This window comes from Sinocyclocheilus grahami, unplaced genomic scaffold (assembly GCF_001515645.1).
Source record: "Sinocyclocheilus grahami isolate Dianchi unplaced genomic scaffold, SAMN03320097.WGS_v1.1 scaffold592.1, whole genome shotgun sequence".
Classification (NCBI taxonomy): Eukaryota; Metazoa; Chordata; class Actinopteri; order Cypriniformes; family Cyprinidae; genus Sinocyclocheilus; species Sinocyclocheilus grahami.
Window position 1 is genome coordinate 605746 of NW_015505771.1, and position 25766 is coordinate 631511.

The 25766-nt window shown below is 36.4% G+C and overlaps 1 protein-coding gene across 7 annotated transcripts in view; it reads left to right on the plus strand.

Moving 5' to 3' along the window:
- The window catches only part of LOC107557202 (disabled homolog 2-interacting protein-like), a 92483-nt gene that overhangs the window by 35047 nt on the left and 31670 nt on the right, over positions 1–25766 (plus strand). For all 7 annotated transcript variants that reach the window (XM_016240531.1, XM_016240533.1, XM_016240532.1 and 4 more), the window contains 2 exons: positions 2783–2889; positions 9314–9432. In XM_016240531.1, coding sequence (XP_016096017.1) covers positions 2783–2889; positions 9314–9432 — 226 coding nt within the window. The remainder of the gene's footprint in view (positions 1–2782; positions 2890–9313; positions 9433–25766) is intronic.

Sequence of the window (25766 nt, forward strand, 5' to 3'; positions counted from 1 at the left end):
TGTGTGTATGTGTGTGTGTGTGTGTGTGTGTATATATATATATATATATATGTATATATATATATTATTATTTTTTTTTTTGTATTATTTATTTTTTTTGCTTTGGTGAAATACTGATGCATGGATGTTTTTTTTTGCAATTAAAAACTATGAATTACCATATAATTTACAGTGAAAAACAGTAAAAGGACATTCCCAAACGTCACACACAAATAATTTTGTTTCTTCTCATAGTAATATACATTAGGGCTGTCAACATTTTTTTTCGAATTTCGAATATTCCTCGAATTTAAAATAAAAATCCACAATCTTAAATGTGCGTTAAGGAGGCAGCCTTATCAGTGGCGCACGAGATGCGATGACGATGTAACTGTCCTTGCATTATAATGTTTTTGTTAGCCTATCCAGTTGAAGCCATTAGATGCGGCGCTGCTGCGTTATTCATTCAAAATATTGCGGAAAAAGAGAACATTAAGGTGGAGAAGATCTTGTTTACGTCAAAACTGAAACCAAGCCGTTCACACAGAAAGCATATTTCACTCATTTTCTAGAGGGACATCTATCACCGTTGCACTCGCGTCTCGCACAAAAGAGCCGCATGTTTAGAAAGCCATGTAAAATAAATGCAAGTTCAACTTTGAAAAAGCATATCTTGAGACTTAATGGCAGGGTTTTTTCCCCCATCCCACTGCAACTCGTGTTTTTAAATGAAAAATATACTCTTTGTGTAATTGGCTTTCGGCCCTTTGTATTAAACTATGCATACATACATGATGCTGTTTTGTTTATAGTTGTTTAAGCAACTTAATTATAATTAGTTTATAAATATTATTTTAAACATTATGCATTTTTTTCACAGATAGTCATGTTATCTTATGTTTTGCTTGATGCGCCCTCTTGTGGCCTCAGGAGAGAAGCCAAATGCTTTTCTTCACCCTAACTGAAATTATGCATATTAAATTCGAATATAATTCGAATTTTGATAATATTTAAGTACAAAATTCGAATTTAGTTTTTCAGCCATTTTGACAGCCCTGATGTACATTAGGGTGTTTTGTGTTACATTTTGTTATTTATTTCATGTTTATTGCATTATTTCAATGCCGTTTGTTATCCTGTGCACCGTCTATGCATAATCATTGTCCGTGTTTTATAGACAGGCCATTTACTTTTACAGTTAGTCATTTAGCAGGACAATAGAAGCAATCAAACCAACAAAAGACCAATAATATGTAAATGCTGTGACAAGTCCTGGTTAGTCTAATACAGTGCACGTAACAAGTTTTTTTAAATAATAAATAAAAAGAAAATAAGTAGATAGAATAGAAAAAGAATAGAGAATGCTAGTGTTAGAGGGTCATTTTTTATAATAAATTTTTTTAAAAAGTAGATCGAAGATAGAATATAAACAGAATAGAGAACACTATTGTTAGAGGGTCAATTATTTATTCATTTATTTATTAATAAATAAAAAGAAAACAAGTAGTTAGAAATAGAATAGAGAGTGCTAGTGATGGAGGGTCAAGGTTTATTATATAATAAATAAAAAGAAAACAAGTAGTTAGAAATAGAATAGAGAGTGCTAGTGATGGAGGGTCAAGGTTTATTATATAATAAATAAAAAGAAAACAAGCAGTTAGAATAGAAACAGAATAGAGAGTGCAAGTGTTACAGGGTCAAGGTTTTGTGCAAATAAAAAGAAAACAAGTATTAACTAAAACACATTTACGCTGAACTCTGTTTCATCATGTTGCTTTCTGTTGTTTCACCTGTATTATTATGATAGGTGTTGATGCTTTTTATGGCAAAAAGCAGATATTTGTCGGTTGAGTATATAGGTATATTAACAATTTGTAAAATATACAGGCATGTTTTAACACTGGAAACATTGTCACAGTATTTTTTACAGGGAATTTCGGGCAACCACAGCTGACAGATGTGTTTTTTTTTTTTATGTAACATGATATTTTTTACACTGTAGAATAGAAAACTTTTTTTATTCGAATAACCAATTCAGGCACAAGAAAAGTGCTGTCAGAAATAACACACACACACACACACAAAAGGTTCCAGATCTTGTTAGTAACGTTTCTTTCCAAGTACAAAACCAGCGAGGCAAAGAAGCCCTTCCTCCACTTTGTTTTGAGTTTGACATGATTCAGACTGTGCAAAGAGAGAGATGAATTTCATAGATCTTGTCTTTCAGGATGGCTGCATTCTCTCTCTCATTTGTTGTCCGCACAAACACTTGTTCCCTCCTTCCCTCCATCAATCGTGCAGACAGAGATGCAGGCGTGTGCTGAATTCCAAGCACAGTCTGACAGGCTGATGCAGGCTGTGACTGACATAGTGACCCTGCTACAGAAGCAGCTCATCATACAGAGTTATGGGTGGGCCTTTTGACTTGAGCCAATAAGGCACCTGCTAAAGCAGCCAGATTGCAACATGCTTAATACCACTCAAAAGACCATAGCAACCACATAGCAATGTGCTGAATAACCCCACACCTAGAAACAGCATAGCAACCCCCTAGCAACCATCCAAAACATACTAGCAACTTATTTAGATCTTAGCAAGCAACAAGATGAAGATGAGATTATGATGAACACCTTTCTTCAGGTTTTCCAGTTCTGTTATTGATGGTTGATTGTTTTGTTCACTTGGTGGGTTTGTTTATCCTAGGGGAAATCTGATCCTAGAACAGCTCTTGGCAGGTTACATACACATAAATCCAGTCATCACTCTCTGATTCCTCTCTCTGTCTCTGTCTGTCTGTTCTCAGGGTCTCTCACTGACAGGGTGGGCCGGCGGCGCAGTATGCCTGGCAGTACAGTGGACAAAACGGTGGGCGCTATGGATGCAGAAACGTCAACACCTTTTAAAGTCACGGTACGCACTTATGACAGCAGCACAGATAAAAATAGTACGTTTACAACCTTAAGAGGATTTAAACATCTCTCTGAGCTTGGAGTTGAATTTCAAAATGTGATTCAGTTTGACATTAGATGGTCATTCATATTATGCTGTACACTTCATAAATGCCTTAATATGTCAGATAAAATATTAAATGCATAATTCTTTAAAAACAATCTTCACATTATGTCAACATGGAGTGAATTTTAAATAATTTCACCACTTTGGTTTGAAAATAAAACAAACTGCAAACACTTTGAAATAAAAAGAAAACAAGTAGATAGAATAGAAAAAGAATAGAGAACGCTAGTGTTAGAGGGTCAATTTTTTAATAATAAATAAAAAGAAAACAAGTAGATAGAATAGAAATAGAACAGAGAGTGCTAGTGTTTGAGGGTTTTTTTAATAAATAAAACGGAAGTAGGTAGAATAGAAATAGAATAGAGAGTGTTAGTGTTAGAGGGTCAAGTTTTTTATTATAAATAAAAAAAGAAACTTTGAAATAAAAAGAAAACAAGTAGATAGAATAGAAAAAGAATAGAGAACGCTAGTGTTAGAGGGTCAATTTTTTAATAATAAATAAAAAGAAAACAAGTAGATAGAATAGAAATAGAACAGAGAGTGCTAGTGTTTGAGGGTTTTTTTAATAAATAAAACGGAAGTAGGTAGAATAGAAATAGAATAGAGAGTGTTAGTGTTAGAGGGTCAAGTTTTTTATTATAAATAAAAAAAGAATACAAGTAGTTAAAATAGAAATAGAATAGAGAGTGCAAGTGTTAGAGGGTCAAGTTTTTTTTATAATAAATAAAAAAAGAATACAAGTAGTTAAAATAGAAATAGAATAGATAGCGCAAGTGTCAGAGGGTCAAGGTATTTTTAAAAGAAAAAGAAAAACAAGTAGATAAAACAGAAATAGAATAGTGTTGGAGGGTCAAGTGAAGATTTCAAACAAAACATATTTTTCTTTGGATTATTTTTACATTTTAATTTTTTATTATATTTTTAACTAGTCTGTTTTCAGTTTTCATTTTAATTTTTAGTATTTTTTTAATAATTAAATTTGACGTTTTAGTAATTTTTTCATATGCGTTTGTCATTTTTTATTTGTCTTATATTGTCTATAACTAGTATTTTAGTTCAATTAATTTTACTACAACTTACATATTTGAGTTAGTTGCCAAGTCAATGTTCATATTTTTCATTTAAGTTTTTCATCTACTATTTATATTTTATTTCAACTTTCAAAAATGATTTTTAATCGATTAGTTAACAATAACAACACTGTCAGTGGCAGCCCGTTCTCTAGGAAATGACATCATTTTTGGCATGGACAACAACAGCACAAAAATCTGTTTTTAAAAGTTACAAACTTTGAAAGTTAGTGCATTAAAAGAATGACCCAGACATTTTACTTTTTGATGACTTACAGTACTCTGATTACAGGTTTAGTCCCTTCGGAGGAACCTGTGAATAAGTGCCTTACTAAAGATGACACTTTAGGGATGCACTTACAGGTCACATTGCCTTTTACAACATAGAAAGTGTTTACTGTGGATAATAGTCGTAGCGTGACACATACAGCTTTACTGACTTTTATGACAGATTCTGTTTACCGAGATTAGTGGAGCAAAGGACACCGGATTGCACTTGTAGACAAACTGCAGACCGCAGTTCATTGAACTCTGGTACAAAGTTAATCCCAGCAGTTGTTGCTAAGCAAGTGTCATCACGCACCCTGAGGAGAGACGGCATGTCATCGCTGCTGCACTATGCACTTCCTGCCTAGGGCGAGAAGCACCGGTCCTAATGACTCTGCTCGCAGATAAGTGAGCGACACGGCCACAGCTGGCTCTGAATCCTCGGGTCAGCCTGAGAGGAGAGAAGGATTAGGCATCCTGATAGAGTTAAGCTATCGCTTTATAGACCTCAATGGGCGTCTAATGGGGAGCAGTCCTTGGAGGAGATGCAATCAGTCCTGGTTGATGCGTGCTGTAAATGAGACAGATGGGTCGCGAGTCTTACTGCATTTAGCTGCGATGTGGAAAAGCCACAGGCACAGCTGGCAGCACCGGTACCCATGCTTCCCTGCTCTTGTTGCACACCCTCCTGAGAAGGGCAAGATTATCCCCTCGTGCCCCTCACGGTGAAGTAGGTTGCAGAGTTGATGAGGTGTTGCGTAAAAATGTGTCCATCCTGTAATACTGTACCGCTGGCGTACAACCCAATTGGGACAGGTTACCATGGAGACAGTATCATATTGATTGATTAAGCCAGCTATTATGGATTTGATTAACTTTTTTACTGAACTTTCGCTTCAATATGACTTGCAGTCTATGTTGTAATTTAGTCAAGTCAGTTTTATCTGTATAGCAATTAAAAATAACAATATTGATTAAACAAATGGATAATTCATATATGGGTGTTTCTTCAACTATGGCTCCCTTTGGACTTTTTTTTTACTCTTTTCACACTCTCACTATTATGTATTTACAGCATTTATTTATTTATTTAGTCCATTAACAATGTCCAACAGTATAACCGTGTACATCATTGGATAAGTTTTTTTCTAAAAGTCATGAATATTTCCACCACAGTGTCATTTCCATTCTGTAGTGGAAATACCATTTTTTTAAAAAAATTGAACGTGAACGCCCCTTGTGCATGCCGATGAGTTGTGTATTTGGCTCCTGTGAGGACACAAGAGAGTCCTGCTGTCGCCGGTGATACAGAGCCTTTCGTGTGAGTACGCCGAACCGGATCCACGCTAATTGAACAGGATCCCAGGCTTGTCGGAACAGAAGGAGGAAGGGCAATAGTGCGCCCCCTTGCTGTGTGGACCACTTTGAGAGCCCTGGGAGAAATCCAATACCTTGCTCTGGTGATGTATGTAGACGTGATCATTAGGAACCCAGGGTTACGGATTTCCCCACAGGCCAATGGTTCTCGTGCAGAGCAGGCAGCTTCAGACCATGGACTCCTCTGCATTATGGCTCAGGCTAGACTGTCTGGCTGCGAACAACAGATAATGACATTAAATGTATTGTTTCAGCAGATGCTCAGACTCATTCAGGCTCGCCGCAGAGGCTCGCCGCAGTCGGGAGTCTTGTTCAGTTGTTATCTGAGAGATAACATGTTTCTCATGTTTTATAACGTCTGTTATGCTAAGTGCCTTCATGGAAGACTGAACCCAAAGAACTTGTTTTCACAATGGAAAACATATTTTGTTGCACATTTTGTCACTGGCTACTGTTGTCCTAGAGGTCATAGGTGTCAAATGCATTGTCAGAGCAGTGAAAACTGCAAAAAAAAAAATAATAATTTGAGAAGCATTTTTTTCTTATTTTCCAGTGAAGATGTATTAAAAAAAAAAAAAAAAACTTAAAACAAGATAAATTTACTTGGTTGGAAAAATTGTTTGGTTACAAAAATCTCAAAATAAATTGATATGGTTAGTTTTAAGGTTTAGTCGTTTTACACGTTTATGTTTTCTATTGTAAGCATCTTCATTGGTTACCTACAGAAACCAGAATAGAACACATTAGATTAAAAATGGTACATAAGATTATCAATAATAGAGCTCCTTCATATTTTAATGCCTTTTTTCTAGGGTAAATTGACATTTCTTTATTTATAATGCAATGTCAGTATCTGTTACCAGGAGTGAAGTGTGTGCTTAACATTAAGGACCACAATGGAAACAAGTTTTTAACTTTATTGTGCTATCCTTGACAAATTGAGTGTATTTCACTACTTTTCTTTCTAATTAATCAAATATTTGTTAGTTTTATTTTTAAAACAAGATAACCAATTTGCTAAACTGAGTTTTTAATTGCGTGTAGGATGGGGATCTTTAACGTTGTAGTGTGCATTTGGCATAAGGAGACATCTGGAAGTCTTGGCATAAGGGGCCTCTTGAAATATTTCATTTTAAATTAGATGTCTTCCAGGAATTTTTATCTTGTAACCTTGGTGCATTGGCACAATAAGGGCAAGAAACATATCTCAGTTCCACTGGTTATAACAGGACTGGCTTGTTACTTGTCTAGACACAATTTCAGGGAATGAGGAATAGTGGTTTATCCCAATAAAGGACCCGCTGAAGAGATTTAACATGATGCCTACACTACAAAAAAAAATTGTAAAATGTTTTTCTTTTTAACTTGTAAAACATTTTGCTGTGTTTTAAAAATCATGTTCATTTATTTATTTAATTTGTAATACTTTTTTTTACCTTTGTACATTTATTTCAAAAAAAATTTTGATATGTAACTGGAAAATTCTATGACTATTTTAGTAAACAAAACCTTCACTAACATTGTAACTTGACTCCACATTCCTCAAAAGTGAACAATATGGCCTTGACACTTAAGGCTTATAATATTAATTGTTTAGCTACTAAATTGTTTGGTATTAAAACACATAGCACACACACACTGTATACTGTAGACATCTCACAAGGTTTTTCAACAGAACCCCAGATCTTTTCTTTACTAGCTGTGGTGTGACTAACATCCTAACAGTGCCGTGTGCGGGTCAGGACAGGGCTTAGACTTCTCCTGTCTTACAAAGTAGGGACCAGGTAATACAAATCCAGACAGGGCCTTCAAATCTACGTCTATCGGCTTCAAAATGTTTCACGCCATGTCTAGGATTGTCAGCACAATTAAAGCTGTCAGACACAAACTCACAGGCATGGACACAAGAGGGCAGAGAGAGGCCAAGCATAAAGATTACAGGAGAAGGGGGAGAAGTAGGGGGGTGAGAGGAGGTTGGAAATGCAGGCTCAGCTGCTAAGCATTACAGGAATTCAGTACATGCATACAATAGACGTGAAGGAATCTGCAGACCTTCAGCCTTTTGACAACTGACAGCTTATTACTGAGACATGATTCCAACATAACAGCATATGTTTGGTTAAGAATAGGGTGTTATCCTACCATTACTCCAGTCTGCAGTGTCACATGATCCTGTACAGAAATCATTAATTATACTAAATTAACATCAGGCTTCACACACAAAATATGTTTTGTAGTAAAAATTTTACTTTTATATACTTTTTGGAGGGCACGAAACATAATTCTGTAGAAAACAAATCATTCTTATTCACTTCTATCTGTAGAATTGCAGAATAAATTAGTGACCAAAATTCTTTGTAATGAAATGCATGTGATGCATGTAGATTTGGCCTTAAATGCATCTTGGCGTATTGTTTAAATTTGAAAGATGCAGAGTTACTGCACAGCTGGAGTGTGTTTCAGGAGTTGAGCTCTTCAGACTGTCATTGATCCAGACTGCGGCTGCAGCCTCCAGTTGTACTTCTCTTCCAAACAACAGCATCATCAAACAGCGCTCTTCCTTCACTCTGACAGGCTCGATGAATAATTCCATTTGGAAGTTTGGCAAAACGGCAAATTTCATGGGAAAGTTGCCCCGAAAAAAACAAAGAGCTAAAAAATGTAGATTACACCCGAGGGGGAAAATATACTTTGAAGTTTTTTTGATAAGATATCTTAAAGCTGACCCAAACCAACTTTTTTTATATAAATAATAAATATATACTAAAATATATTAATATAAAATAAATATAAATGTTACATATTTTATATCAATATTTATATACAAATTTTTGTATTAATTAATTAATCATTGATTTCATTCCTTCCAGAAATTGCCTTCCAAAAATAAATATATTCAAAATTCTGAAGGGTCATGTATACCCTCAGTAGGCATGATGCTTCTATACTAGTCTAGCTAAACTATACTAACTATACTAGTCCTTTCAGCAGAATTTGTGCCGTTCTTTGTTCATTCATGTTAGCCCCTTAAGCGGTTGTTGTGCAACAACAGGCACTAAGTGTTTTATTAAGATCAAGCAGCCATTTATTCACTTCATGCATGAGGCCTTGATTCACATTTCCCACTCATTAATTGCATCTACATGCCTGAGAAATGCATGATTTTGCCCTTCTCAGTGTTGCAAGCATCCCACTCAGACAGACTGGAGTTTTTCAGGAATAATTCAAGTCCTTTTAATCTTGTCCTAATCTGTACAGCGTCTGAAAAGCGCCAGCTCAGCTCTCGCCCTATATGAACTTGCAGTGCACCAATATTTTCCCCCCCTTTTCCATGCCAGCCAACAGTTTCCATGGTAACAGCGGCTTTGAGGGGAGTATCACATCAGTGAAGCTCCTTCAGTTCAGTACTGCGATCAGATGTGCGTGCCGCACCAATCGCGCAGCTATGCACGGCGCAACCAAACGCTACAGATGAGAGGAGAGCGAGAGGGAGGAACGAACAGATAGAAGAGAAAAAGACGAGCTTTGGTTTCCACATGCAGCTGCTCCAGTGGTTAATGAATTTGTGAATGTAATCCAGTCCTTTCCTCTGACTTCCTGTCCAGGGCTTCCTAAGTCGCAGACTGAAGAGTTCCATTAAACGTACCAAAAGCCAGCCGAAGCTCGACCGCCACAGCAGCTTCAGGAACATCTTACCGGGCTTCAAGAGCGCGGAGAATGACAGGTAAGGTGGAGCCATTCATTTCGTTGCGTTTAGGTTTGCGTTGCAGTTTAGAGTCTCCTATGGCTTCCTGTTTGTTGCTTTTTATTCATCCAACACCTGAATCCACCATTATATTGACAGCTGTCAACACGTCCTTTATGATGTGTCATTCACAATCCATAGTTTTTCTAATCACTGTGATCGCAGTTTACATAAAAATTCAGATTTTGTGCCGTCAAGTTGATTAAGAGATCTCCCCTTGTCGGTTTTACACAGCGTAATGCCTCGATTTGCAGCTTTCCGTATCTCCTACAACGTTCATCACGTAATTCTCTGAACGTCTAGCCTCTCTATTAATCTCTATTAGGATTGTTTAGAGTCACTTATTGCAATGCTAAAATGTCTGAGTCATCTTTCTTCCCAATGAATAGGAATCACAGAGTGAGGAATGATTTGGATTACTTGCAGGATAAATGATCTGGCCTCAGTCTAATTTGCCAGAGATGCCTGTGAATTATTCGGCTCCCTGCGTGTCGTTCAGGTTGTCAAGAGAAGAAATATCAGGCTCCGGGATACTTGGTTAATATGTTGTTTTGACGTGACTTCAATACAGTGACCTTCATGTAGCAGTTTGTTTCCCAGTCTCAGGTCAGTGTGTTGTTTGTGTGCGAACAGAGAGTTTAGATATCGTGACTGCATTTGAGTCTGTTTTTCAGGAGGACTGGCCACTAACTTTGCCACTGTGGAAGCAATAACTGTCAGCCTCACTTCTTTACAAACCATTTTTTCCCTTGTGCAAATAGATCTGAGCTGAATAAATCTGAGCTATAAAAGAGCAATGTCTGAGCTATACAATCTTCATCTTTGACCTAACGGTTAACAATGTGAGTTTGAATCCAGCTTCTGTTAGTTGAACCATTGTTTCCCGTCATTCTTCCCCATTGTACATTTTAACAAATGTCAAACTGGTACATTTTTTGTATTATTATTTACTCATCTTCATCGCATTCCAAATGTCCTGGCTGCTCTTTTCCATGTGGGGACTGGGCTTGTCAAGCACCAAAGTGACAGAAAAGTACCATAAAAGAGTTATTAAAAAGTCCACATGACTCATGCGGCTCTATTACCAATCTTCTGAAGCCTTGCGATAGCTCTGTGAAATTTAAGCTACTCTTGACTAATAATTTTCCACTTCTTGGTTGCTCTCAAATCAAATCCTGTGCCATTAGTCATTAGACACTTTTGGGGTAGTTTTATGGTGTATTTTATAGTTCCATTTACTTTTATTATATTGAAAAGTATGGGCTATTCTGCAAAAATGTGACTTTTACTGAAGAAAGAATCTCTTACAGGTTTGAAATGATATGAAGGTGAGCAAACTATGACAGAATGTTCCTTTTTGAGTGAACTATATCTTTAAGTTTAAGATATTTATCTGTTTTCTACAAAAATGCACCTAAGCTTTCTTTATTCTCCATTTGTGTGGGAAAGTATTCTCATTTACCCAAAAGAGAATCTCAAGAGCATCGTCTCTTCATGGGAATTTGTTGAGTCACTCTACAGGCCTGCGGATATCATAGGAACCACGCCAAAGATTTCTCCACAGCTCACCGTCAACCTTGTGCTTCTGTGTTGCTGTGGTGTTAGCAGGCAAAAATGGCCTTGCTTGTCCAGAGATTTTATGCCTCATTAGAGCAGCATATTATCCTGGGAGGCACCAAGGTGTGTGAGCTGGATATGGCACACACATGCTGTGGCAGCCTCCGTACCTGACTGGGTTCTGCCAGTCACAGTAAGTTAAGGGTCATTTCCTCCAGACGTCCCTGTTCAGCCTGCCTGGACCTGAAGGTTGCAAAGCCTGAGTCGATGTTGCATAGTTCAGACAGGGTCTGTCACCTCTGCAGTATCTGCTACCATCCCATAGCCTTATATACTTTGCTTTTTGCTTTCCTAGTCTTTTTGTGCACAAATCATTACAAAAATTATAATTTTTTATTATCAAAATAACGTATTTCTCTTTTTTTTTCTTTCTTTCTTGATATTTTTTTTGATTCTCAGTTAAAAAAGTAAAATTGGTTTGCAAATTGCAAAAACAATTTCTGTTGACTGATTTTGTTTTCGTAGCACTTTCTTTAAAAAAAAAATTGTTGTCACATTCTGTATTTTTTTCTCAATAAATTTGCATCATTTTTCCTTGATGGAATACTTTTTCCAGTTTAATGTGATATGAGTGTGCATTCTATAGGTTGACTATGAACATCAAAGCTGTCATTCATTTATTTAACATGTCAACCAATAGTGTGAGTTTGGTCTGGCCAATAACAGAGAGGGGTAGGGCTTAAGGGGTTTCTTCGAGTTTTTGGATTCATTTATTACACTGGATTTTTAGCCTCATTCAGTCTCATGCTTGTAGGGGACGCTGTCTTGAGCAGTGTTGATCCATTCTGCGCAGATGACCAGCATCATTGGTCTCATCCTTTATGGACTCTATTATAATGCATATTCTACCTCTTTACCTTTTAACTATATAAAAGCTTAAAGGATATTTAGATATCTGGTGTCCTTTTTGGTGAAGAATGTGCTTTTAAGCTTTCAGCTGGCCGCTGCAAAGGATGTTTATTGATAAAATTAGCATATAAACTGGAAGTTATATGAAAAGGAAGATTATTTGTTTTATGGAAGGGCAAAAATTTAGTTAATTATTTTGGGGAGTACTTTATAATAACTTGTATAATAAGTTACTTAACATAGGGAGAAGTATGTAATTTATGCAAAGTATAAGTTAAGTGAAATTGCATAAATAATGTATGACATTATACATTATACAAAAAAATTACATACCGTACTTACAATACTGATTAAAAGTTTGGGATCAGTAAGATTTTTTTCTTTACTTTTATTCAGCAAAAAAAAAAAAAAGCATAAAAATGCATTAAATGTTTTAATTTTATTTGATTAATTGTTTCAAATAAATGCTGTTCTTTTGAATGTTCTATTCTTAAAAGAATAGACATTGATCATAATAAGGAAATGTTTATTGTGCACAAAATCAACATCTGAAGGATCACGTGACACTAAAGACTGTCATCACAGGAAGAAAATACATTTAAAATGTATTCAAATACAATAGAGTTATTTTAAATTGTAATAATATTTCACAATATTTTTGTTTTTACTGTATTGTTGATCAAATACATGCAGCCTTGTTGAGCCTAAAAACCTTTCAAAAACATGAGAAAAATCTTGCAGCATTTTGAACAGCAATGTTTGACAGATCAGTATCTGATGTATATACAGTAAAGAAAATATATGAATCAAAATGTGTAATTTCTAACCATTTTAATACATTATGTAATTATATATCATATATTATTATTATTATTTGATGTTATTTTACATTGTCACCTGCAAATCCAAGTGGAGAAATCAAATAGTTACTAAAAGACAAAATAAAAGACTTTAACGTGACATTCAGCCTTACAAAATCCCTTTACATTGCAGCCTTTGAAAAGGACATTGGGCTTTAACTATTGATTTTACCTCTTTTTCCCAACAACCATTATCTGAACAATAACGGCAGTGAGATCTCTTCATCCTCATGTAATTGAACGAGAAATAAAGGAGGTGGCGTCGTCTCGGCAGGGTGATGGATAGGGCTATTCAAAGTGTGTTTTCATTCAGCAAAGGCCATCTTCTTCACCTCTGACTCACACTTCTGTGCATTTATTACTGTTATTGCTGCAGCCATCATTTTTAATCTAAAGACATGCTGCTTGAAGCCAATTACTGAAGCATCATGTTCTTGTTTTTTGTTTGTTTGTATGTGTTTTTTAAGTCTCTTGCATCATCCTGTTGGACACAGCGTGGTTTCCAGGTCAGCCTCCCTTCATGCTGCCGGCTGTTTTGCCATGTCCCACTTAATTACAAGCCTGGGAGTCATGTTATGGAGAGAATGCATGGCCTTACTGCATTCTGCTAATATCAAGAGACATGCTCGCCCAGGGCTTGCCAGTGTAGTGTGCACCCTATGCCACAGATGACTGTCTTCATTTCTCTGGGTTTGTGTATGTGTGTGGGGGGTCTTTGTCTTTCTTCTCTAGATAAATGGCGTAATCAGAAGCTGTTATGTTATTTGGTTTATTTAGTGACCTGTGAATTTCACCGCAGATCGTCCCGTGGTCACCATCAATGTGTGAAATCTTAAATATCCCAGTAAGCATATATACCGCGATACATGAAAGAGAATCATTTCGAGAGCATTATGTTGTATTCTAGCTCCATATTTGTGTACAAACATCTTAAAAAGGATTTAAGATCAGAAGTGTCACAGAAAGCTATTCTGACATCCATCAGGTAAAATATGGCAATGGACTGAAGATGCAAACACTCTAAAAATGGCAAATTCCAGATGAAAACAGACTTTAAATAGATGTCTTAGAGATGTATGTGAGCTATTAGTGTATTGAATACTCAGAAAGCTAAACTAGCAGTCATGTATTCCAATAGGGGAGATCGGGGCTAGTTGGCACATTTTTTACTAAAGTGAATATTTCTGAGAAATGTTTTTTTTTTTTTCCAAGTCAGTTCTCTATATGCAAAAACCTAAAGTCTTGGCTACAAAAAAAAAATATATTATATATTGCTATTGTATATTTCTTCTGTTGTTGACCAGGAAAAAAGAAACTGTTACTTTGTAGACATGTTGTCACATTATATGGGATAAGATATCACAATGAAACCTGGCATTAACGGGATGGTGGTTAGGTTTGGTTTGAAGACATGTGATGTGAGGGCTGTGGCCGTCTGCCTGTAATGGATTAGCCTGATTAAATTCAAACCTGCATTCCTCACAAATAGACACTCACGGCAGAGCTGCACGTCTTCGCTTCTTTCAGTCCGTTTATCCCTCTGGTTTTGTCTCCGTCTCACCCTGACTTCCCCCATGGTACTCCATCTATCTGACAGGCTGTCTATCCCCCCACCTATTTTTTTTATTAGTTTCTGCTGTCTCTACCCCACTAAAACCAGCACCATATTTCTGCTTTTGACCCTCTGGTAACCTCAAATATCAGCTATGAATATGACTGTCATGTACATTCTGAGCATTTCTATGATTGGTCAAGGACTTTCGCTGGTTAGTGAATTGATGTATATGTTTTTTTTCATGAAACAGCAGTTTTAACTCTCAAGGTTTGCATTTAATGGCAAACTGAGCAAGCTTTGCGGCTTATTTACCATGCTAATCCTATGGAAATTGATGCTTAGCGCTTCATGTAGCTTTTATGTGGTCATAAAACCTGTTACATATTCTGCGGTTTCTAAGGACTGTGCATGTTTTGTTAATGGTAATCTTACCAGCTGCATCGCTTTCTCAAGATTTTTTTATGCTCACGTCCACAATTGAGCTTCTATTTTCTGTCTCTTAACTCTTTGAAGTCTCTAACTCTATTGAAACCACCACTGCTGTTCATATAGCAGTGTATTGCACTGTTTTAATAGGAGATCAGCGGGTTTCATCTTTAAAGGAACAGTTCACCTTAAAAAAAGAAATACTGGTACTGTTTAAACTCCCGTAAAACATTCCAAACCTGGATGCTTTCATTTTTCTAGGGATGCAAAATATATTGGGATTATTTCGGTTATTGGCCACTGTTAGATTTTTGTTTTGCCTTCATCTTATGCTTGCTTAAAGTTAATATTTAAAAATACTACAAATGTAATAACACCGTTAAATTTAATCTTTAGCAAATCTCCAAATTAATATTCTTTTTTTCAAATACAGTATATTTATAATGCCTGAATTAAAAAATATATATTTTAGTTTTTAGTGTTATTTTTTAATTATTTAAAATTGTATAGAATTGTATTATACATTTATCTCTGTTAGCCTAATTTTATCATTGAAGGAGATTTTTTTGTGGCCTTGACACAAAGCATTAATTCAGTGTTACTTAAAGCTCTCTCTTTGACCCAGCGGTTCAATGACACTTTTTATTGGCAGCATTTTCCTCCTTGTCTTCATTTCCCACTCATTTCGAATGCTTGACATGGTACATTATAGATCGGGCCTGTGGATGATGTATAGTAATGAAATTCTTGTAAACAGAGCTGTGTTTGACATCTTCACGGACAAGGGCGGTGACCTCTCTATCCCACAGATCTTTATTCGGAGGAATCACTGAATTCCATTGTTATGATGTGAAGTAATGCTTGAGCCAAAGGACAGAATAACCTTCCCGATAAAACAACTTCCAGCTGAATGACTTCTGAATTTAAATTCAACAGTCTAGATGGAAACACTCAGGTATTGTTAAAGCAATGTTCTGGAGTCAATTCAAGCTAAGCTGTATTGACAGCGTTTGTGACATGCTTTTGATTATCTCAGGAAATCATTTTGACTCGTCACTGGCATTGGACGAGGACAAACATTAAAATATGTGACATTTTCCTCCTTGTCTTCATTTCCCACTCATTTTGAATGCTTGACATGGTACATTATAGATCAGGCCTGTGGATGATGTATAGTAATGAAATTCTTGTAAACAGAGCTGTGTTTGACATCTTCACGGACAAGGGCGGTGACCTCTCTATCCCACAGATCTTTATTTGGAGGAATCACTGAATTCCATTGTTATGATGTGAAGTAATGCTTGAGCCAAAGGACAGAATAACCTTCCCGATAAAACAACTTCCAGCTGAATGACTTCTGAATTTAAATTCAACAGTCTAGATGGAAACACTCAGGTATTGTTAAAGCAATGTTCTGGAGTCAATTCAAGCTAAGCTGTATTGACAGCGTTTGTGACATGCTTTTGATTATCTCAGGAAATCATTTTGACTCGTCACTGGCATTGGACGAGGACAAACATTAAAATATGTGTGTTTACACACGGTTTCAAAAGTATAGATGACTTCATGAACGAACACGAGCAAATGACTCTTACGAGATGGTTCTTTTTAGTGAATCAAATGCATTCAGTAAGTTAAGTGTCTGATTCATGAATGAATGACTCTTTTGAATCAAACCACATACAGCTTCTGAGCTTTCTAGACTCTTTTTTTAGATATTAGATATTAGGACTTTTTAATTTGGCTACTGAGTGAATGTCTGTGTAAAGACAATGCAATCTTTCAGTTCCGTTGTCTGTAACACATAACTAGAAGATAATTTTGAAACTTTACAGCTCAAATCACACACTTTTCTACGTAAGAATTAATAGGGGTGCATTAATAAAAATATGAGCTTCATATTTCTGCTTTTAAACTTGCGCCATAAACTTTCATTGTCAGCATAGACATTCATTTTTACAAGCTGAGAGACAGATCAAAATATTTTTTAGTGATAAATGTCAGCATAGCAGAGATACTGTCAGTTGATGTTATAAAGCAATAAATGACTAAATCAATGAGCTTATATACAATGACTATGCAACATATATGTATTTCAGAGGCATTCAACCAACATCTTTCAGTTTGTTCATTGTCTAAATTGTGAAACCGAAACAGTGGAAGCAAACCTTTGGTTTGAGCCAACAAAAGTAGTGAATTGAATTAGGAATTGCAGAATAATGTGATAACCTTCAGATTTTGTGCTATTTCTTGCACTAAATAGAGTTTGCAAAAGAGTGCTGGTGCAATTGAGGATAAAACTGAATAGATGGATTGCAATTTACATTTTAAAGGATGGCTTAACCCTGCACTGCCGTTTTGACAGCAGAGAATGTTGTTTAGCTCTAGTAATGGGTCTTTTTGCAATGACCATGACCTGCGCAAATTGATTTACTCTAGGAAGAGATGTCTTTCTAATTCACACTCAAATCCAGGAGCATAGCAGAGAGAGGAACAGCTTGAACGCAGCTGTCATTTCTGTCACCTGATTCTTTCTGTGCATTGTACAGTGGTTGAGATGAGGCCAGTCATTACACTGCCATCACTCACGGCCTGTCAGCGTCCCTCAGATCCCGCCCCGACAGCTCATCAGCTTCTGGAATTTTCTAAACGTCTGTACCATACAGATCACTCTTGCTTCATAATAGCCTAGAATTTATTACATGAGGTATGTCAGATATAAAAGCAGACCAAAAACAAACCACTATGAGCCGGAAAGTGTCATCAAGTTCTACTTTTTCTAGTTAAACCCTAGTAATTTAGAGTAAATGAGCAGTTGAATATAAATATCTAGTTATTTGGCATTATTTGATTGAGTTGTAATGCATGCTAAAGCTGGTTTATACAACATGTGTAAGCTGCACATATCAATTTTGGTTCCCATATTAACAGGTTACACCATTCAAACTAAGCACATAAACAGCATAATGTGGCAGAAGTTTAGCTACAAGTGCAGTTTATTCATATTTCTCCAATAGATTAATTTATTCTAATTCGGTATGAAGCAATGAAAAAAAAACAAGCAAACTACACTAGAAAATATGTAAAAAAAATTATAATATATAAATAAAATAAAAATAGGGCACAATGTACTGTTAATACAGTATTAAGGAATTTTCTGTGTTTATTTTTTACAGGTGTTTTACCTGTATTTTGAATTTTGCACAACAGATAATTGCTAGTATATTTTCCTTTTTTTATTTCTTTTTTCTGTATTCACCCATTTTTTTAAACAATATGTGAATACTTTACACATTTCTGTGCAAATTCATTACTAATTGGATGTAAATGTGATAACGTGGCAGAAGCATAGCTACAAGTCCTGTTTAGACCTATTTCTCTAATTAATTAATTTTAAATATTTAATCAAATTCAGCTAAGAGGCTGTAAAAAAGTGATTTAAGCAAAATATTATTATTTTTTTCTTTTAAACTGTAGGTGAATACAAACATCTCTATGCAAATTAATTACTATTTGGTTGTAAATTTGATTGCCTTTTTCATGTGAAGTCAATTTTGTTACAATCGAGTTTTATAATAATTATCAGTAGCTCACACCTGAGAAACATTTTAAAATGTATGGCCGTTATTAGAGGCAAATATTCAATATTCATTTGATTTTCTGTTTACAGTGGGTATAGAAAAGAATCACCCCCCTTTAAAATAATCGCTGAAATGAAGACGGACACAGTTTTAGTTTTATCCAGCTGCAACTTATAACATCCAAGTGAAAGATATAACACCAAAATATCAGAAAAAAACTAAACAGAATCACTGAGTTAGAAAAAGGATCAGCCCCTTGTGTCAGTATTTTGTTGAACCACCTTTTGCTTTAATTACAGCCTTTAGTCTGTTGGGATATGTCTCTACTGACTTTGCACATCTCTGCACAACTTTGCAATATTTGCCCACTCTTCTTTGCAGAACTGCTCAAGTTCAGTTTAATTTGATGGTGGACTGCAGTCTTCAAGTCATTCCACAGATTTTCAGTGGGGTTTAAGTCTGGGCTCTGACTAGGCCATGCAAGGACATTCACCTTTTTCTCCTTCTCACTCCTGTGTGCTCCGTTTTGCTGTGTGCTTTGGGTCATTGTCATGTTGGAAGGTAAACCTTCTTCCCATTGACAAGTTTCTGGCAGAGGTTAGCAGTGATTCTTTCTTTTTTTTCTGACATGTTGGTGTTATATCTTTCATTTGGATGTTATAAGTTGCACTGAGCAAATACAGCTGGATAGAATAAAAACTGTGTCCGTCTTCTTTTCAGGCTGCAAAGCAACAAAATGTGATTATTTTAAAGGGGGTGATTATTTTCTATTCTTTCTCTAAATAAGTAATCTAGGTACATTCAACAATTAAATAGACTGTGTGGCTGTTTTGCAAAAGAAATAGAATCATATCTGTTAAATATGTGTCCAAAAAGTCAATTAAATAATCCAATAGCATGAATTTGGCATTTCTTCACAGGGCTTAGTAAGGTTCACTATCGTTGAGACTCTCTGACAGGTTTTTTTGTCTCCTTTGTGACAGCTTTCTTTTACATTTGAAGCAGTTTCTTATACCCTTGCAAGTTAGGCTTTGGTTTGTGACACTTTGATTATTATAAGGTTTTATTGAGATGCGCACTACAGTGTAGACTGTATGCACAATTTTGTGGTGTTATCCCTCAAAACATCTTAGCAATCACCATCATTTAATGTAATGGAGGCACAGACTAAATACTTGGTGTTTCGGGTCTGACGACATCAGGCGGGCGTGGTTTGTTCACAAGGTCAAAGAGCATGCACAGTTCACCTGAAAAGCAAACATGGAAAAGCAAATATGCGGAGATCTTGCTGAGTTGGTTTCATTTTTGCGCATTTCAAACAAGAATGATATCACGTCTAACATTAAACAGTGGGGAAGGAACCCCTTACTGCTGATTGGCTACAAGTTTGTTTTGCTAGTTGGCCCGAATCAGTTTTCTAAAGCATTTTTGCAAAAATCGCTTACCCTGCCTTTAACTGTTGCACCAGCAATTGTAACCTTGAGTTATAATATACTGTTTTGACTCCTATAATCATAAAGAGAAGAAAAGTTTAGAGAACTTTAAAAATCTAGACATTCCTGGTCCATCGCAACATCAATTTTAAAAAGAGAAGTATTCTTATTTTCTCTTGTCCAGTGAATCCAGGCTTGCTCTCGATGGAAAGAACACAGGTATTTGTGAGCATGTGGGAAGACCAATTGAAGTGCCTGGTATTCTTGTTCACAGTAATCAGTCATGATCCAGGCATCATTCCATTTTTTTTTTTTTATCAACGACAAGGCCTCAGAGATTGCAATGGTGGACTCATTTTCACAAATGAATTATGTGAGTTTCACAGATGAGTGTTTGTACGTTTTGAGGTCACGTTTGGGTTGTCACAGCAAGTGCAGCATTTCGAATTGACGGATACCGCATGACCCTTTGCAAGAGCAGGCTTTGAGGTGACCGTGACTGAATTAAACCCATAACAATGTCATCCAGCACCTCTGTAATTAACACGTTTTGCAGTTATGTTGTCCTTGCGGGTTGTTAGCATATTTACTGGAAAACTAGGTCAATATGATGCGTCATAATTCCAGCCTGTAAGGAAACAAATTGTGAAAAGGGAAATAGGGGGGCGGTTTTATGGTTCTGCGTGTGTTCAGTGGTCTGTAGTTGTAGCTAATGGAGCCGGAAGAGACAGGAGGAGAATGTTAACAACACTGAGGGGAATGTTAGAGGTCGCCGACTGAGCTACCCGAGTGAAGGGACTTCGTGTGTTCTGCTACAGCCTGAGATTTAATGATGGAATAGTTTAGAAACAGAGAAATGTTATAACGATTTGTTTCTTCTGTGGAACACAAAATAAAGTATTGTCTACTTTTATTAATCAAAATAAAACTGCTTGTTTCAGAGTGAAGCACGCCACTGTGTTTTTTTACACACAAACATTTCATGATCCAGTATTTTCTTTGTCTCTGAGTGGCACGTTTTACACTAAATGCTGCATAAATTTAGAGGTTGCTTATAATGTGCAAATTATGGCAACCATCTTTCCAAATTTTTATGAGAAGCCCTTTTAAACCAGCTTTTGTCAACAATCATTCCATTTTTTTTTTTTATCAACGACAAGGCCTCAGAGATTGCAATGGTGGACTCATTTTCACAAATGAATTCTGTGAGTTTCACAGATGAGTGTTTGTACGTTTTGAGGTCACGTTTGGGTTGTCACAGCAAGTGCAGCATTTCGAATTGACGGATACCGCATGACCCTTTGCAAGAGCAGGCTTTGAGGTGACCGTGACTGAATTAAACCCATAACAATGTCATCCAGCACCTCTGTAATTAACACGTTTTGCAGTTATGTTGTCCTTGCGGGTTGTTAGCATATTTACTGGAAAACTAGGTCAATATGATGCGTCATAATTCCAGCCTGTAAGGAAACAAATTGTGAAAAGGGAAATAGGGGGGCGGTTTTATGGTTCTGCGTGTGTTCAGTGGTCTGTAGTTGTATCTAATGGAGCCGGAAGAGACAGGAGGGAGAATGTTAACACCGCTGAGGGGGATGTTAGAGGTCGCAGACTGAGCTGGCAGAGTGAAGGGACTTCCTGGGTTCTGCTACAGCCTGAGATTTATTAAAGAAAGAGTTTAGAAAAACAGTTACAAACTCATTAGATATTTTATTGTTTCTTCTATGGAACACAAAATATAGTATTGGCTTACTAATTCAAATAAAACCGAAATCACGATATGGCAAAGGGCTACTATTTAATTAAATAAATATATGCATCGCATGTTTTATGGCACTGTTTTTTTTTTTTTTACATACAAGCATTTCATGATCCAATGTTTTCTGTGTCTCTGAGTGGCACGTTTTGAGGTAAATACAGCTACATATAAATTAATCTCTGCGTTTGGGTCTCTTAGAATGTGCATTTGGGAATGCAACATACGGCAACCATCTTTCCAAACTTTTATGAGAAGCCCTTTTAAACCAGCTGTTGTCAACAAAATAGAAGCTTTAAAAAGGTTATAAAAAGAAATAAAAAGCTTGATGGTTTAACATTTGAAAATGCAGACATTATTGCAACCATAAATATTAGTATTGTAATTTTGCAGTTGTCCTGTAAAATAAAATTATATTACTTTTCTAATATAGTATAATATAATATGTAATATATATTTTAATAATAATAGACTGTAGATGTAATATATTATAGATTAAAATATAATATAGTATTTTAGAGTAAAATGTTACAATATTAATATTTCTTATTTTATGTAATATTTTATTTATGATATAATAATGATAATAATAATAAATACAAATATTAAACAAAATAAGAAATGCTACTACTTTATAGTATATTAAAATCAGTAAAATGGCCTAATTGTGCATTCCTACAAACTAGCACAGCAAACCTGCAGCTTTAAATTTGAAATTGCAATCACAGTTTTTTCCAGAAAATCACAATTAACACCCTATATTTTGAAAGGGCTCCAAAATAACATAAAAGCAACATAAATGTAGTCCAATCTCTTGCACTATTGTCCAAGTCTTCTGAAGCCATTCAGTATTTTATTTGATTTATTTTGTTCTTTTTATTTTTTTTGGACAGACAGACCTAAAATTTAGTCACTATTCACTAAAAACTGTCTGCATTCGTCAAAGATGACACCTTTAGACATAACATGTCCGGTTCGGAATATACAGTAGTACATGGCTTGTACAGACCACTTTAATGGCATTTTTGTCATGTTTTTTTCATATTTCTCCTTTTGTGCTCCATGGAGGGAAGAAAATCATCGGTTTGGAATGGAATGAGAGTGAGTAAATGATGACAGAATTGTAACTTTTCCTTTAAATTGTCCTGTGTGAGTTTTTAACTGTCATTACCCATTTCTATTCACATAACATGCATTCAGACATTCCGCAGATCTGCTGTGAGTTCCTTTCCCATTTATAATGATAGCTAGCAGAGCAACTACATGACAGATATAAAAGTCAGCTAGCCACATCTGCATCATTGCATTCATGATTATTTTCAGTCTGTTGACAATCCAAGAGGCCAGTCAGGAAGTCAGGCCCTGTTATTGCAATCTTCATTCTGCTTAAATGCCCCAGGGAGCTTATATATGAGGAATCCTTTCTGAGGAACATGAATTAATATTAAAAGACTTCCACGACTCCATAAGACAGGTGTGGGGCCATTAGGTGAAGCTGCAAGACGACAAGTAATTGCTCTTAGCTTGCTCACACACACACCTACACGGGTGTAAAGCAGAGAGAATGACACTGGAAAATGAATCACAGGCTTGCTGTAGGGGAAAGCTGTGCGTGGTGGAGAATAGCGAGAGCATATGTCATTAATTTGTCTGCCGAGTGACTTGCACACTTTCGATACGAGTTCGATAAAGGTTGAGTTTGGAGGAGAGCCGAACTTGTGAGAGGAAATTCCTCTCTCCCGTGCTGCAGGTCTCCTGTTATACTGCGTGTCTTTGGGATATTGTGTCGCCCGATGAATTGTATTCCTGAATGTGTCTATAGCCAGCACCCAACGCCCACTCTCGAGGACTCTGTCACATCACGCTTCTGTCTCCAGCCTGTAACAAAGACATGACCTCATTGTTTCAGCCCTGAAGGACATGGAAGCCACTTTAGTTTCTTCACCCAGAAAAGCCAGAAAGCTTTTTAATGTGAGAACATTGATGAACCACTCAAAATATCTTTTTTTTGGTGCCTAAACTCAGCTAAAGAGCAGACCTTGAAGTCGCAATAGTACAATGCATTCATTGACTTGCATTCATTAACATGTTTAATGGATGCAAACCTTTACATCTGAATAGACGTTCAGATGTTACAGTCAATTCAACACTGGAGCCAATAGATGATGATTAAATAGACCTGTTTTTTGTATCTCCATGAGAAATATTTTAAAAGTCAGATGCCGTGTTATGCAAAGCACACATTTACAGCACAAAGAGTGAGATGTGATATTGTAAACAGTTTAAATGTAGGGGAGCGCGGGGCACAAAGTAACGCGGGGTTAGTTGTAACACATATGGTTTGAATATTTCCACACATGCTAGCATAACAAAATGTACAGTATTTATTAGTTACCATATCAACATTATATAGAGAAAAAAAAGTGCACCAAAATTCACAAATCTTTTGAAGATGTCGCTGAACATTTATTTTACCATAGTAAAATTAAAATTCTGGCTTAAGTAAATTTTTCATCTCAGTTTTTATTATTCATTTAAAATGAGACAAATCTGCTATTATTTTAATCTCCAATCTATACACATTCATGTACACATACATACAATTTTCACTATTTCACTATGAATCACTATGTATGATTTTCATACTTTACTGATGTATGTATCTTCGGACTTTATCATATGTATATTGCTGATTAATCTTTTTCTTTTTTATCTGGATCAGTAATGCCTAAATTCAATCAACCATTGAAAGCTTATCACACTAATAGTTTTAAGTGACGTACTGTAGGCCATGGTCTCTTCCTCTTCTTGTTGTTCATCATATTATGGCTTAAACTACATTTTCTTAATAGAGAGTATTAATCACAAAATTTGTGTGGGTTGAGCACTGAGCCTGATGAAATGATCTCATAATTGATTGTTTTATGGTTATTTAAAGCACAACATGTTCACAACAAATTCAATTAATATTTTCAAGTTATAGCATGTTTTTAACAAAACATTTAAAAAGAAGTTTGTTATATTTTTTGAAGAAATTGGCCATGCTTGCACTTGCTCTTACCACCATGATGCTAGGGAGTTATGGGTGGTTGACAGGGCATCTCTACGTTGTTGCTGATGTGAGTTTTTCTATGTGTTTGCTAGGGTGTTCTTGGTGGTTAATGCAAATTTCTGTCATGAAAAATACTTGGCTAGTGTTTGCTGTAGCAGTTGCAGTGCACTTCAGAAACCCTCCACCTTCCCCAGCTCCACCTATATAGATCTGCTACAGGGTGATTTATGTATGTTATATATAGGGGTAATTTCACATATGTTATCAGTTCACAGCAGCATGTCTGTGGATCTATTGGCAGTAGCAAGTCTTGGTACTTGCTCTGCCACAGCAGCAGCAGCGTAGCAGGTCTATTCCGAATGGGGTGTATTGCCTTCAAAGGCATTTTTAACATGGTGCAACATCTTTAAAAAAATGAGAGTTGGTAATAATGAAACTGACTCAATCGTGAAATATATAAATATAATAATATTATATAATAATGTAATAAATAATAAAATGTGCATAATTTGTCTATGATATCCAATCTGTTATGTGGTTAGATGTGGGTGTGGGGTCAACACAGTTTTGAAATCTAACAAATGGCTTGCGGACCAAAAAAAACCTGTGCCCTAACCCCAAGTATGAGCAATAGTGTAATAGCCAAGCATGTTGTAATTGCTTTTAAGCATACACTACTCAGGTCAAGGTTTACTGAGTGTACATACACCCACCCACGCGTCCAAACAGCCATTTACCTCCAGCAAACATGCATGCTGGGAGATATTGTCTTTACTTTTGGGTGTAGATTTTCCCAGTGCAGGGAAGAGGCCAGTACATCACAAAAGCCACAGGACAAAGGCCACACACACACACACACACACACACACACACACACATGCTCACAGAGGGAAGGGGGCAGGGCCAGCTCACACTGTTCAGCCTGCTTCCGTTGCACACAGCAGCAGTCCAGCCAACACTACGAGAGAGAGAGAGAGAGAGGGAGAGAGGGATCGGTGCAGCCCACAGTCCTTGGCCCACTTTAAATATGAGTGGGGGGTTTACAGCAGCTCCTCTATGAGAGTGTGACAGTTAAAACAAGGAGGCCGGAGCGTGAGGAGAGAGAGGCGGGGCCATGCGATTGTGTGTGTGTGTGTGTGTGTGTGTGTGTGTGTGTGTGTGTGTGAGAGCCACTGCGAGCGGGGCTG